The sequence below is a fragment of the Mastigoproctus giganteus genome, chromosome 10 (assembly GCF_048544385.1).
Source record: "Mastigoproctus giganteus isolate SK-2022 chromosome 10, ASM4854438v1, whole genome shotgun sequence".
NCBI lineage: Eukaryota > Metazoa > Arthropoda > Arachnida > Uropygi > Thelyphonidae > Mastigoproctus > Mastigoproctus giganteus.
Genome location: NC_143584.1, coordinates 157,879,383 through 157,893,909, shown reverse-complemented (window position 1 = coordinate 157,893,909; position 14,527 = coordinate 157,879,383). Strand labels below are relative to the sequence as shown.

Sequence of the window (14,527 nt, the reverse complement as noted above, 5' to 3'; positions counted from 1 at the left end):
TTTGAAGAAAATGTATGAGAATGCTATCTCCTTTATTAGACTAGACAAAGACAGTAGCAAATTTAAAATTGAGAAAGGAGTTTGACAAGGAGACACAATACCTTTGAAGTTGTTTACTGCTGCCCTTGAGGAAGCTTTCAGAAGATTAGACTGGTCACAGAAAGGAGTCAGTGTGAATGGAGAGTATCTGAACCATTTACGATTTGCAGATGACATTGGGATCGTGGTCATAAGCCAAGATCCCAAAGAATTAGAGAAAATCTTAATTGGTTATGCAGAGTTAGTAAGGATTTTGGACTAAAGATGAATATGGCTAAAACAAAAGTAATGACGAACAAGTATGCCACAGAAAGGGATATAATGATTGAAGGAGCAGTAATTGAAAAGGTGGAGTCATATAATTATCTGGGATAGATAAAAAAAACAGAAAGAGAGAGAGAAAAATATTCAAGAATATAAAAAAAAAAGGGAGAAAAAAAAGCTGAGTCCTGTACAAGTTTGTCTGGTTGCTGTGGCCTAATAGTAATACTTTTGAAATGGTGTTAATTAATGTAATGAAGTGTTATTTATAGTTTTGGTTTTCTGATTAAGTTCCTCAGGAGTAGTGATCGTACTCACTTAGCTAATAGTAAACATTGTATATAGGTACTTTTTTTTTAAATTTTTTAATTATATTTTATTTACTTATTATTTTTTTTTTGTTATATATTATTTTATTTTGTATTAATTAATTTATTTATATATATATATTTTTTTTTTTTTTTTTTTTTTTTTTCTTTCTCACACTATACACTATTGTAAACTTTTCTCTTCTATTTCATGGAAGGTCTATCTCCTCCCCTTATCTTCTATCCAACCTCCCCATCCCTTCCAATCCCCATACTTCAATTCTTATCCTCAATTCCTTTCCCTAAACACCTTGGGGCTCCCAGGCTTGCCTGATAGATAACCCCAGTAAGAGTCTCAGCTAGAAAGTGGACCCTGGTGTGCCTCCTCGTTGCCAAGGTTGGGAATCAGGGGACCAGGTGTCCCCTGCCCCCGTCTGCAAAGTTGCCAGTGCTGGCACTCAACATAACAAGACACATACTTACACTTGCTGGCCTTCACCTTTTCAGATGCTACAGCAGCATATAGGGGCAACCCTAGAGACCACAATTAAAACACACACCTTAACTTTTCTGGGACAAGTCAATAGCTGTAATAATGATAAATGGCTTGAAGTCAAGAGAAGAATAAATTTTGGGTGGATAGCATTCAGGAAATATAGTCATACTGAGGAGCAATATCCCAATTTGTTTGAAATGTAAAATAATGAATCAATGTATACTTTCCACCATGACTTATGGAAGTGAAACTTGAGCACTCACCAAAAGAATGGAAGAGAAGCTGAGAACTACACAGCGAAGAATGGAACAAAGTATATTGGGATTCAGACTGTTAGATAAGAAGAGAAACACATGGATTAGGCAGCAAACTCAAGTAAAGGACATTCTTATCAAAACTAAAGAACTAAAATGGTCTTGGGCAGGACACGTAGCTTGAAAGACGTGACAGATGGACTAAGAAAATAACAGAATGTTTACCCAAGAGGAACTAAAAGAAAACCTGGAAGACAATGATGGAGATGGACAGATGAAATACATGAGTTTGTGGGTAGTAAATGGATGGCCATTGCACAAAACAGAAGGAACTGGAAAGTTGCTGGAGAGGCCTTCATCCTACAGTGGATTGAAAATGGCTGATGATGATGATTAGGAAAATAATGACAATATTTTTTACCATCATTGTTATGTTATTGAATAAAGTTAAATTTTCCCCTTTTTTCTCTGGATTAAACTTTAATTTAATATTATATAATATCCTGTGCTTGATATCACCACATTTATCGTTTTTTTCCTTTTTTTTCTGATTTATTTCATTAGTTTTTTTTTTATTTTTTTTTATTTCATTGGTTGAAAAAAATCTAATAACATTTGCCACACAAAGATATTCAAAATGGGGAACTTCTTGATGTCAGCTAAAGTATTATTGAGCATACCATTAAGGGATGTTTCTTATTTATGCATAAAACACCTATGTACTTTATATATGTGGGAAACATTAGAAAGAAGTGCTACAGGTTGGTAACATGATTTTGTGACCTTACTTAAACATAAATGACCTTACTTAAACCTCGATTTGTGACCTTACTTAAACTCACTATACTGATAATGCTGGCCACCAGACACGAAATTACAGTAGTTGTTCTATGTAATTAAAGCTAATTAAGTATTATTAATAAATTATTTCTTGGTAATAAGTTATGTAGAATGTATATGTATTGGACAGTGACAGTATGAGGAAAGCAAAGCTAGCCAGCCAGTTGATCTTAGTCTAGGTTAGGCTGATTAGAAGGTAACTACATTCTTTGTGTTAAAAATAGTTAATTTAAACAATGTGTATAATAGAATAGAATAGAATCTTTAATTGCAGCAATAGACATACAATTAGTCCCGTCATGGCATGGTGGTGCCAGGGGTTAACAAAACAGTAAAATGATACAGTAAAGCATTTTTAATGATATGCTTCTGCATTTCTTTATTAGTGAGATGTTAGTGAAAAAAGTTGGTCTCTGAGAAAATCCTCAAGAGCCATAACCATTCATTCTTCTGCTCACTGCATAGTAACAGATGTAACATCCAGTGTTTCAGCTACAGTATACAGCATGTGGATAAGATATCGCATAAGCATAAAAAAATAATAATAATAATTGCTGGATTTCTATTTGTCCTGTTTTAATGAAATTTGGACTGGACTGGACTGAGAAATCCTTCTTTAAGAGCAAAATATAAAATTTTATGAAAATTTGTCCACTGGAAGTTAAGTTGCGTGATGTGGATGTGATTATTATTATTATTATTAGCCAATATGGTGCAAGGAAGCTGAAGGCTTATGCTGCACCAGCCAAAAAAAAAAAATTCCCACATTACTCTGAGAGAGAGAGAGAGAGAGAGAGAGAGAGAGAGAGAGAGAGAGAGAGAGAGAGAGAGATGGAAAAACAATAGGTACTTTACACAGTGAATAACTGTTGCCAACATGAACACAAAATAGTATTTTAAGTAAGAGGATATTTCAGGGAATAAGGTTTGTTTTCATTTTTCATGAATGTATGCACCATTGTATGTAGGGTGTTTCTTTTAACATACACCAGATGTTAATTTGTTTGTTTTGAAATTTTATGGAGAGACATTTTATGCTCTATTTTCCCTGAAATTTAAAGATACTTAGTCAGAATTAATATAAAGTTAATTAACAGGTACAATTTTTATATGGTTTCTAAGGTATAAAATTTTTCAGTGAGAAAGCTGTTTCCCCATTGTTTGTTTAGTTTGAAAGCTTCTTTCTAAAATTTATTTTCAAATATCCTCTTAATATATCTATCAGATAAAATGCAAACTTGTTCCCCTACCTTAGAGTGAGTTGTCATAAACCTTCAATAGAACTTACTGCTGCATCTTAAGGGTATAAACTATTAGTTTTCATAGGTATATTCAGTAGTCGTGATTTGAATAATTATTCAAAAGAATTAAGTATTCACACAAGCAACATAACATTCACAATGCAATAATGTGCACAATAATTATCTACACATTATTTCATTATATGTTTATGTTATTGTTTATTACTAATAAATTGTTTTTACACATTTTTGTCTGATAAATCAAGTTTAGATGGAATAATGGTGATAAATTGTTGATGTTGTTAGATTAAACAAATGATGGGAATAACTTTCTCATTAACAGAAAAGCAACCGTTGAGGGTAAATTACAAATTGGAAATATTACTGTAAACTGTATACAGGCAACTCTCAGTTTACGAACATTTACTATAACGAACATCACAATTCATTCAAAATTTCTTAGTCACCAATAGATAAGAATAAAATAAATTGCTAAACATATAGTGAACATAATTGTAAGATTTAAATAAATTTTAAAAAAATGTATTTATTATATGATAATTATACCGAACTGTTCTTGGTTAAATGAAACTAATCTAGCCAGTAAAAAGACATTGGTTTACACGCCACGCTGCGTAGAACGTTTTCTCGTCGGAAAGAAATCGGTGATTTCCCCTATTATAATATAATAGGATCATCATTTGCTTTGCCTAGGCTATCTTAGATGGTCAACTGTTGGTTCACTTATGGTCTGGAAAAGGGAAGCTTCCCCATCCCTTTCTCTTCCAGTCGCAAAGATACCTGAAATGGATAATAGCAGCACTGTGAACATATAGCAAAAAATGCACCCAACTGATCTTTCTCATCACACAACAACAAATGTGGTCAGTTGTTTTATAGACACCATTAAGTGTAGTTCTGCATTTTGTGACTTAAAAATATATTTTTAAAAATTTAAGTGACCATGGGTCCAAAGCGAAATAGTAGTGCTGGTGTTGATAGCGATAGCAATAAAAGACACAGTATTGGTTTAGAAACTTAGCTAGACATCGTAAAAAGGACAGAAAGAGGTCAAAAGCAGGTAGACATAGCTCGTCATTGTTGTGTGAATCAGAGTATCACAACAATTATTAAAGATAAAGAAAGAATTTTGGAGGCAATTAAGTAAACAACTCCTGTTTTAATGAGTAGGATAGTAAAAAATAGAAGTGTTTTGTTGCAAGAGATGGAAAAACTCTTAATTTTGTGGATTGACAGGCAAACACATGACCATGTGCCTCTCAGCTCATTGATATTTCAGAAGGCTAGGAGTTTATTTGAAAATTTGAAGAAAAGAGCTAGACCTGAATACACAAATGATTGCTTTTCAGATAGCTCTGGGTGGTTTTCAGGTTTTAAAATGAGGGCTAACTTGCACAATTTTAGAATTCAGGGTGAGGTGCCGAGTACAGATACTTAAGCTGCAAGTGAATTTCTCAAGGCACTAGAAAAAATAATAGTAGAAGGTGGTTACAGTGCTCATCAAGTGTTCAATGTTGACGAAACGGGACTATTATTTTACTTCATGTATTGTATACGATAAACCATAACACATGCATACATTATAATAAAAAATATTGTATAGACCATTCGATGTTTAGTACATGGTTTTAATGCTTTAAAATGGCTGCTAATGTATATGATACGTATCATAAAAGCTCAGGAATGCAAGATACACATAAAAAACAAAACATATAACAAAAAACATCTTGGAACGGAACTCGTTTGTAAACCAAGAGTTGCCTGTATCAGTTTTGACTGATATCTTGCAAGTGCAAGAAAATATGAAAAAGAATAAAATTTCCTGAAATCAAAACCTAAGCATGTTAAATGAAACAGTGTTTCATATAACATACCTATAGCAAAAGGCATTAATATTGGCAAATTGATGTAAGGTGGCAAGCTCCATCAGTTAAAAAAACTTTTGTCTACTTCATTTACCTATCCCTTCTAATAATTTGTCTGATCCTCCTTGAAATTTATTCAAATTTCAGGCACAATAGGCAGATATTTATTCCAGCAGTCAGTTACCCTCTGATTGAAGGCAAATTATAAACTCTATTTTGTAACTTTCCTTTTTCAGTTTAAATTTATATACCAATGTGTCCATGTGTGTCACCTGAGAAGGAGTAAAGATGCCATCAGCAATTAGTTAAGTCTACCCTTTTAGTTTTAAACACTTTGATTAGGTCTTCACATAGACATTGCAATTGCAGAACTAAAGTCTTTCTTGTTAAGATTACCCTTTTTTGTGCACCAATTAATTTTGTTGCCTCTCTGCACCCTTTCCAAAAGATTTACACGCTTCTAATTATTACAGGTGTGTAACAAGAAGTCTGCTATAACAAGGATTATTGTCCTACTCTCAGTTTAACCCAGCACTGAGGAGAACCTGACAGGTGCTCCTCAAAAATATCATTCCCAAATTAACCATTAATCAATGATTAAAAATCTGAAATTTTTTCTATCTTCCTAAGTATAGTCAAACTTTTACTGCAGTAATTTATGAAGTGATTTTTTTACAGTTTTCATACAGAAATTGCATGAAAGGATCTGGCAGTGCCCTGCTACCGTTTTTGCAAATGTTTGGTTTTCAGAGTGGCATGGTACCAGACGAGCACTGCTGCTATGTTTTTTAAAGTTTCAGGTTACTTTTTTCCCCTCCACCCAGTAGTTCAGTAAATGACTACTGTCTTTCCCCTCATGAAACCAGATATTCTTTCTAAATGGCAGTTAAAGAGGGAAGCAACATATTTTCATGCACTGTGAAGGGTTCCGTCTTTGAAATAAACCTAAAAATGGATATAACTAATGATATCAAATATAGCTGTTATTTTAATATTTATATATATAATGAGTAGTAATATATACACATATGCATTTTTGAAATTTCCCACACTTGATGTTTTTTTTTAATTGGAAAATGGGACAGATTAAGAAACTAGCTTTTATTTTATATATGAAATGGGTTTTTTTTTTGTAATTTTTGGCAGAATTAATATTTTTGTTTTTTTGAAAATAAAAGGTGTTAAACACTGTTTTAAATTTATTTTTTTTACAACTTAAAAAGTTACAATAAGTAGTGCAATCCATTAAGAAGAGATGAAATATTGTCATAGTTCAATTACAATTAAAAATAACACTGTCAGGTTTCTTGCCACTGTCTTTGCTACATGGGAGGTGCCACTACTGCCAGGTTAATAGTGTTAAATAAGTGAAATATGTGCATATGTCTACTTGATGCTGCTTGGCACACTGTAGCATGTGGAACATGGGAAGACATTACAAAAACATGCTAAATTAATTTACCTTTCTCTTACCACTTGCTTTTATAGGTCAGAAGTAAACATTTAATTGTAATTTTGGCATATTTATTGTGAAATGAACTGTTAAAATTCTTGTTAAAATTCTGTTGATGTTACTTTCTGAGGGAAAACATACAGGTACAGTTTAGCATAAGGCTTATTGAGATGAGAAAGAAACACAAATGTGTGAACCTACATACAATTTTTGAAATTAATTTTAGCAAGAATAGGACTGCCGACAAAAGTGAAAAGCGGTAGGCAGTATGAGATATCTTAGTTATCTCTCTTATCATTAAGAATAAGGATAAAATTAGAGAACTTTCTCTGTGAAAGTGTTCTATGGAAGCAGAAGAAATTGAAGATTTCTTACATCAATTTCATTTGTTGTGCATGAAGTGCAATATTTGTTTATCTTACAAATAAGTATTGCGCTTCATTTTCAGCTGAATTTATTTAATTATCCTGTTGTTTGATCTCAGTAAAGATTATTGTTCTAATGGATGGAGATTAAAATGTAGTATGAAACAGCTGAATACCTGTGTTTCTTCAGTATTTGTCCTGTTTTTAACCCATAATTCAAATATAAATAGAATGCATCATTATATTAATGATTAAGTTATAGTGGTAGGTAAATAAATAAAATATATAGTAAACATACACTCACTCATTGATCACTGAATTATGACCACCTACCGGTGCCTCCGTAGCCAGGTGGGAAGGAGCAGCAGTGCGTAGCACACGCTTCTTGATTAGACCGGGGTTCGAGCCCGTCACCACCAAATACGGAGGATGCGGAAAGGTCAGGGAATGACCACCGCATATCCCGGAGCAATATGGCCTTAGTTGCTAATTCTCCTAAAATAACAAACAAACAAACAAACAAACAAACCACCTACCTAATACCATGTTGGGCCAATGTTCGCACAGATAACAGCCGCTATTTGCCTGGGCATTGACTACACCAGATGTCTAAAAAGACTTGTAGGGATCTGCAGCCATGCTGCCTGCAAAGCTTTCCACGGTGTCGGAATAGATGATTGTTAAGTGGCAATACACCCCACTCCCTGTTCCAAACATCCCAATGGTGTTGAATTGAATTGAGGTCAGTCAAATTTGGAGGCCAATTAAGATGGCCTTCATTATGTTCCTCAAACCACTTGTGCACAGTGTGGGCCCAACAACATGGCACATTATCATCTTGAAAGATTCCATTTCTGTCTAAGAAAAAAATGCAACATGGCAGGGTGCACATGGTCTTTTGAGAGCTGCTAGTAGATTTCACCAGGGAAACATTGGTCCATACCCACCAGGGATTCTAGTTCTCACTAGCAAAACATGCCCCATTTTAAGCAACCGCTGCCACCTGCCTGGATAGTGGGCACCATGCACGATGGGTCCTTGGACTTGTGTTGCTTTTGCCACATCGGTGTCTTGCACCAGGTATTGGGACTCTTCTGACCAGCACACTCGTTTCCAATCCTCCAGTGTCCAACCAGCATCTTTTTGACACCACAGCATTTGCCATCAACAATGATCAGTGGTGAGGAGAGGGTGTCTCTTGGCTCATCTGCTGTGGAACCCTGTACAGCTGAGTATGCATTGTATCATCATTTGGGATATTTTTCAACCATCACATAGTGGCCTGCTGTTGAGCCTGCACAGTGTACTGCATCCTTCACTTACCATGATCATCCACCTTGTGTAATCCTTTACAATTGTATGAGCAGGAGGTGGTTTGACCTATTTGACACTACTCTTGGTAACCTTAACCACAGTGGGCTGTGAGCAACCAACAAGACATGCTGTTTCTGGTATGGAAGCACCCGACACACAAACTTCTATAATCATGCCTTTTTGGAACTCCATAATATCTTTAGTATGTTCCATAACTGATACTTTATTATCACTTTGACTTGCACAATCAGATGCAGATTACCACTTCTCTAGCATATGAAGCTGTTTGGCTGTTTATACTGTGAGCTACATGGCATAATCCATTATGAATTGAGTGATCACAATTCAGTGATCGATGAGTGTATAAAGTGACTTTGGAAATTTCCTCAAATTTAAGTGAGTCATGTTATTAAAAAGGGTTGCGAAATATTACACAACATTACCTCTGCTCTCCACCAGAAACTATTAAAATTGCTGCCACTATATGAGAATTATATCTATGAAAGAAATAATTATTCCTACCAAATTTTGTTTTTCAATAGTTTATGAAAAATGTGTGTATGTAAAAATTTTTAAAATTCACACATAGTTCAGTTAAGTCCCATCAAGTCTTATGGTGTGAAGAGTACCTTAATGAACCAGGCTGTGGTAAGGACTATGTATATTTTCATATAAGCAAAATATCTTTTTTTTTTTTTAATGAGATTTCACCTATTTAAGATTTATATGTATGCCTTTCTGATTGAAGTTGGTTGTGTTAGATTGTTGAAAATGAGTTGTAAGTTCAAAATGACGTTGAATGAACTCTTGCCTGAATATTACTTTCCTCTCTCATACTTTTCTCTATATAGGTGAGTAAGACAGGAGCAGAAGGTATGGTGCTGGATGAAGCAAAGAATATCAACAAATCACTCTCAGCTCTTGGCAATGTGATTTCAGCTTTAGCTGATGGAAACGTAAGTATAACTCCAAGTTTTCGTGGTAACTAAATTTTCTAGGTGGATTATCAGTTTTTATACACAGTTTCCTTTGCACTTTTGTCTCTCTTTTTTCCTACAAAATCTAATTACTTATAATATTAATATAAATAATATTATGCCTGTATAATCTTGTGATAAAGTTCCCATACTGGTGCAATAAAAGGAATGCAATGAAGAAGCTCTAAAGTGGTTTTATTTTTATTCAATGGAATGACCACCTGATTGAATGCACTTATTTCAAAGAGAGTCAGTGAAGGCATCCAAAGAGATGATGTTCACTTTGGTGGTTTTGTTCTTCTTTATGTCCTCAATATCTTGAAATCTTTCCTTTGAGGGCAGTTTTCACCTTTGGAAAGAGGAAGAAGCCTGTTGGTGCGATCAGAATAGTAGGGTGAATGATTGATCTGTACAATGCTGTGTTTCATCAGAAATGCATTACAATAAATGTGTGGATGGCCAGCAGCATTGTCATGCAACAAGAACCAGCTGCCTTTTTCTCATAATTGCAGTCTCACCCAGGAGATGCACTTCAATAATCTTTGAAGCACCTGTATGTTGAACATAACATTGACTCTCTCCTTTTCAGGTAAAATTCCGTGTGAATCACACTGTCAAAAAAAATGATTAGCGTTGTCTTGATCCTGGACTTAAGTGAAACTTTTCTGGCCTTGATGATGTTTTTGAAGTCCACTGTCTTTTAAGATGCTTCATTTCTGGATCATACCGAAACACTGAAAAGTCATATCCAGTGACAATGCAATTAGGGAAATTAGAATTGTCTTCACATAGTGGCACTCTTCATTGCATCTGCTTATCTTTGAGCGTGTGCAGCAAAAATTTCACAAAGACCTACCTTTCCACAACTCTTCATGCAGAATTTGACAAATTGTTCTGCTTATTAGTATTAGCCAAATACTTCAAAGCCACATAGGAGCCACAAGCTTTTGATGTGCTGGCCAAAAAAAAAATAAGATAAGAAACAACAGATTATTACTTCAGCTAACTGTTAGGGCAACCTGTTTCAGAAATCAATGACTCACTGGCTAAAAGAAAACTTCCTACAATGTAAACCTCTTCCCCTGTAATTTGAATTTACACCCTTGAGTTCTGGAATACTCTAAAACAGTAAACGTTCTGTCTTTGTTTATTTTACTAACCTCAATCAGGTTACCTCCGAGGTGCCTGGTTTCCAAGCTCTGCAGCCCATGTATTCAGTCTTTCCTCATGTGGTTGCCCATCTGCCAATATCACCACGTGAGTTGCCCGTCTTTGGACCCCATTCAAGAAGCTTATCGCCTTTTTTTTTCAGATGAGGACTCCATACTTGAACATAGTATTTCAAATGTGGTCTTACATTTGCTTTATACAGTGGGATAAATACAGAACTTCCTATACAAGCATACACTGATGAGCTAAAACATTATGACCACCTATCCAATATGATGTTGGACCTCCCTATCTCTACAGGATAATGTTCGATAAATCATTAATTGGAACATCATGAGCTTTCCTGGCCACCTGTTTACAGTGTTCAGAAAACTTAATGTCTGCCCATATTGTTACTCCCAGATCCCTTTCTTCCAGTACTGTCCCACATGGAAGTATGGAATACTCCATGAATTATATCACCATGGACTTCAGGTTCACCTCTCTGATTTTCATACAGAACTTCCTATACAAGCATACACCGATAAGCCAAAACATTATGACCACCTACCCAATATGATGTTGGTCATCCATGTGAAGCCAAAACAGTTTGTACCCAGTGAGGCATTGGCGCTACAAGATTTCTAAATGTGTCTTGTAGTATCTGGTACCAACACGTAACCAGCAGATCCTTTAACTCCGGTAAAGTCCGTGGTTGAGGTGCTGCAGATCGGAGTTGCTGTTCCAACACAAACCACAGATACTCAATGGGATTGATGTCTGGGGAATTTGGAGGCAGGGCAGTACCTGGAAGTCTTCCTCATGTTCCACGAACCAGTCTCAAACAATCCGGGCGGTGCGGCATGGCACATTATCCTGCTGAAAGACTGCCTTGCCAGAGGGGAAGACTGTTGCCACAAAAGGGTGTACCTGGTCAGCAATGATGTTTAGATAGGTGGTAGACGTCAGTGTCCAGCACATGGATGACTGGATGCAGGGTATCCCAGCAGAACATTGCCCAAAGCATGACACTGCTGCCACTGGCTTGTTTTCGTCCCAAGGTGCATCCAGGTGCCATCATTTCCCCAGGTAAATGATGCACATGTACCCGGCCGTCCACACAGTGCAACATGAAGCGTGATTCATCGGAGCAGACGACCTTCTCCCCAATCACTCAAGGTCCAGTTTTGATGCTTGCATGCCCATTGTAGGCGCTGTCTCCGGTGAACCCTGGTTAGCATGGGCTCTCAAAGTGGCCTGTGGTTATGCAGCCCCCATTTTCAGCAGGGTTTGATGTACTGTGTGTGTTGTGGCACATTACTCCCATCACCAGCATTTCAATTACCGATGTGTTGCCCTTCTTTTGCCACGTACCATCCGGGAGAGCCTTTGCTCACCTCGAGCATCGATGAGCCATAGTCGTCCAACACCTCACCTACAGTTCTTGGGTTTCCCCTCCTCAGACCACTTTCGGTAGGTATTAACTATGGCTGACCGTGAGCACCCCACCAGCCATGCTGTTTTGGATATGTTCTGACCCAGTTGTCTGGCTATTACAATTTGGCTTTTGTCAAACTTGCTTATGTCCGCTGCCTTTCCCATCCGAAGAATAAGAGTAACACTGATTAATGGAGTTCAGTATCAGGTGTTTTTTATACTGTGTCCCGATCCGTGCATGTGCTGTAGTTCACCTGCAGTTGCTTCGATTTGCATAACAACCTGCTGGTCATAATGTTTTGGCTCATCGGTGTACATTCTAGGTTTGATTTAAAACTTTGCTGTCCCAAGGTTTTTTTTACAAGAATGAATTCCCCAGGGCTGTGTACTCAGTGCTACACTTTTTATAATTGCAATAAACACCATTGCTGAACAACTTCCATACACTATTGATAAAGACCTGTTTGTAGATCACCTTAGTATTTGGTGTCATGTAAAAAAACATGAATACTATTGAGAGACAGTTGCAAGGAGCAATAACTAAGATTTCTTCATGGGCACAAGCTAATGGCTTTCAACTGTGTCCCCCAAAAAGCGTTGCGCATCCATTTTTTTCCACCGACATAAACTTTATCCAAAACTGGAACTATAAGTGAATGGCCAACCGATAGCAGTTCATCCTAGCATATGGTTCTTAGGAATCACCTTAGATCATAAACTCACCTTTCTAGAGCATATTGAAAAGACTAAGAACATCCTGTCAACAAAAACTAAATATCCGGGTTTTTTCAGCAACTAAGTGGGGGCTGATCGCCTTACTTTGTTATAGTTATAGAGAGCCTTAATAAGATCAAAGCTTGAGTATGGAGCACCAGTGTATAGCTCAACAAGACCTAGTGTTCTTCGCTAGCTTGACCTTATTCATCATGGTGCAATACGCATTGCCCTAGGAGCATATTGCACATCTCCAATACATAGTTTATATGTTGAAGCTCATGAACCCGCACTCTCTATCCGAAGGCAACAACTTATATTGTGCTATGCGTATAAAATTAGACCTCTGCCTAAACATCCTAACTGGCAAATACTTTTCATACTCCTCAACACAGCAGGCTATACCAATTGCTAACCGACCCCATTGCTAACCGACCATTAAGTATGAGAATAAAACACCTTTTAGAAGAACATAATCTGAATTTTGATAATATTGGAAATACTGTTCTTCTACTTGCTCCTTGGAGCATTATACAACCTTCATCCGAGTTATACCTGCTGGTCATGTTTGATCCATTATTAAGATAAATCTGCATTACATAAAGAAAATTTCTTGCAACTGTATCATGCAGTAGTGGAGCACCAAACTTTGTTGTAGTACATACAGATGGATCAAAAAATGATACTCACATTGGAATCACCGCAGTTTTTCTGAACATCACTTTTGTCTATCGACTGCCAAATGAGTTCAGTATATTTTCCGCAGAACTAATGGAAATTCAGGTTGCACTGAAGTATATTGAGTCCTCAGATATTGAAAGCAGTATAATTTTTCTGATTCCTTAAGTGCACTTCAAGCCCTGAAAAACACCATGAACATCACCCGCCCAGTTGTAAAAAAAATAATCACTTTTTTTTTTGCATACCTTGTCTCAACATGGGAGAAACATACACTTCTGTTGGATCCTGGGACAAAGCTAGGCACATTATAACCTAAGCAGCTCTTGTGCGCCAATAGCTTTCAAATAACAACAACAACAACAACCTGGGACATATGGAAATTCCAAGAAATGAAACAGTCAACAATGCCGCAAAATTGGCCAACTTACCACCCGATGACGACAGGAAAGTCCCACACCAAGGCTATAGATGAATAATCCATTTTTATTCATCCATCTCATTACCTCATCATTCTTTATCTTATCCATCCATGATACTCTTAACATTCGTCTGTAATACCACATGTCAAAGACATATAACTCACTCTGGCTCTTATTTGTCAGTGTCCAGGCCTTTATGTCAGCTCCATAAAGGAGGACAGAAAAGGCATAACATCTCAGTATTCTTGTTCTTAAAGGAAGCATAAGATCACTGCAGCATAGAAGCCTTTTCATTTTAAGGAAGGCTGCAAGTGCTTGTTCAGTTCTTGGGCGTACCTCAATAGGATGTTCTCAATCCTCACTCTGCATACATACAAGATAACGATAACCCTTTCAATTTCTTCATTATTAATTGTGATTTTTGTTTGTACTTCTTTCTTACTGATCATGAATTTTGTTTTCTTAATGTTTAACTTCAGACCAGAATTTTCACTGTTCTATTTACTCTATCCATTAATGATTGTAAATCATTCTCAGAATTGGCTAGGAAAATAGTATCATCTGCATATCTGATAATGTTTACAGTATTGCCATTAATCTTTATCCTTTATGTACATCCTTCTGTAGCCTCTTTAAAAATTTCTTCAGCACACATTGAACAAAATAGATGACAGAATACAACCTTGACAAACT

The 14,527-nt window shown here is 36.3% G+C and overlaps 1 protein-coding gene across 2 annotated transcripts in view; it reads left to right on the top strand.

Annotated features, from left to right (window-relative positions):
• Positions 1 to 14,527, top strand: part of LOC150079406 (kinesin heavy chain-like) — a 429,176-nt gene that overhangs the window by 156,347 nt on the left and 258,302 nt on the right. For both annotated transcript variants that reach the window (XM_090383638.1, XM_090383639.1), the window contains exon 9: positions 9,309 to 9,413. In XM_090383638.1, the coding sequence (XP_090239764.1) occupies positions 9,309 to 9,413 (105 nt within the window). The remainder of the gene's footprint in view (positions 1 to 9,308; positions 9,414 to 14,527) is intronic.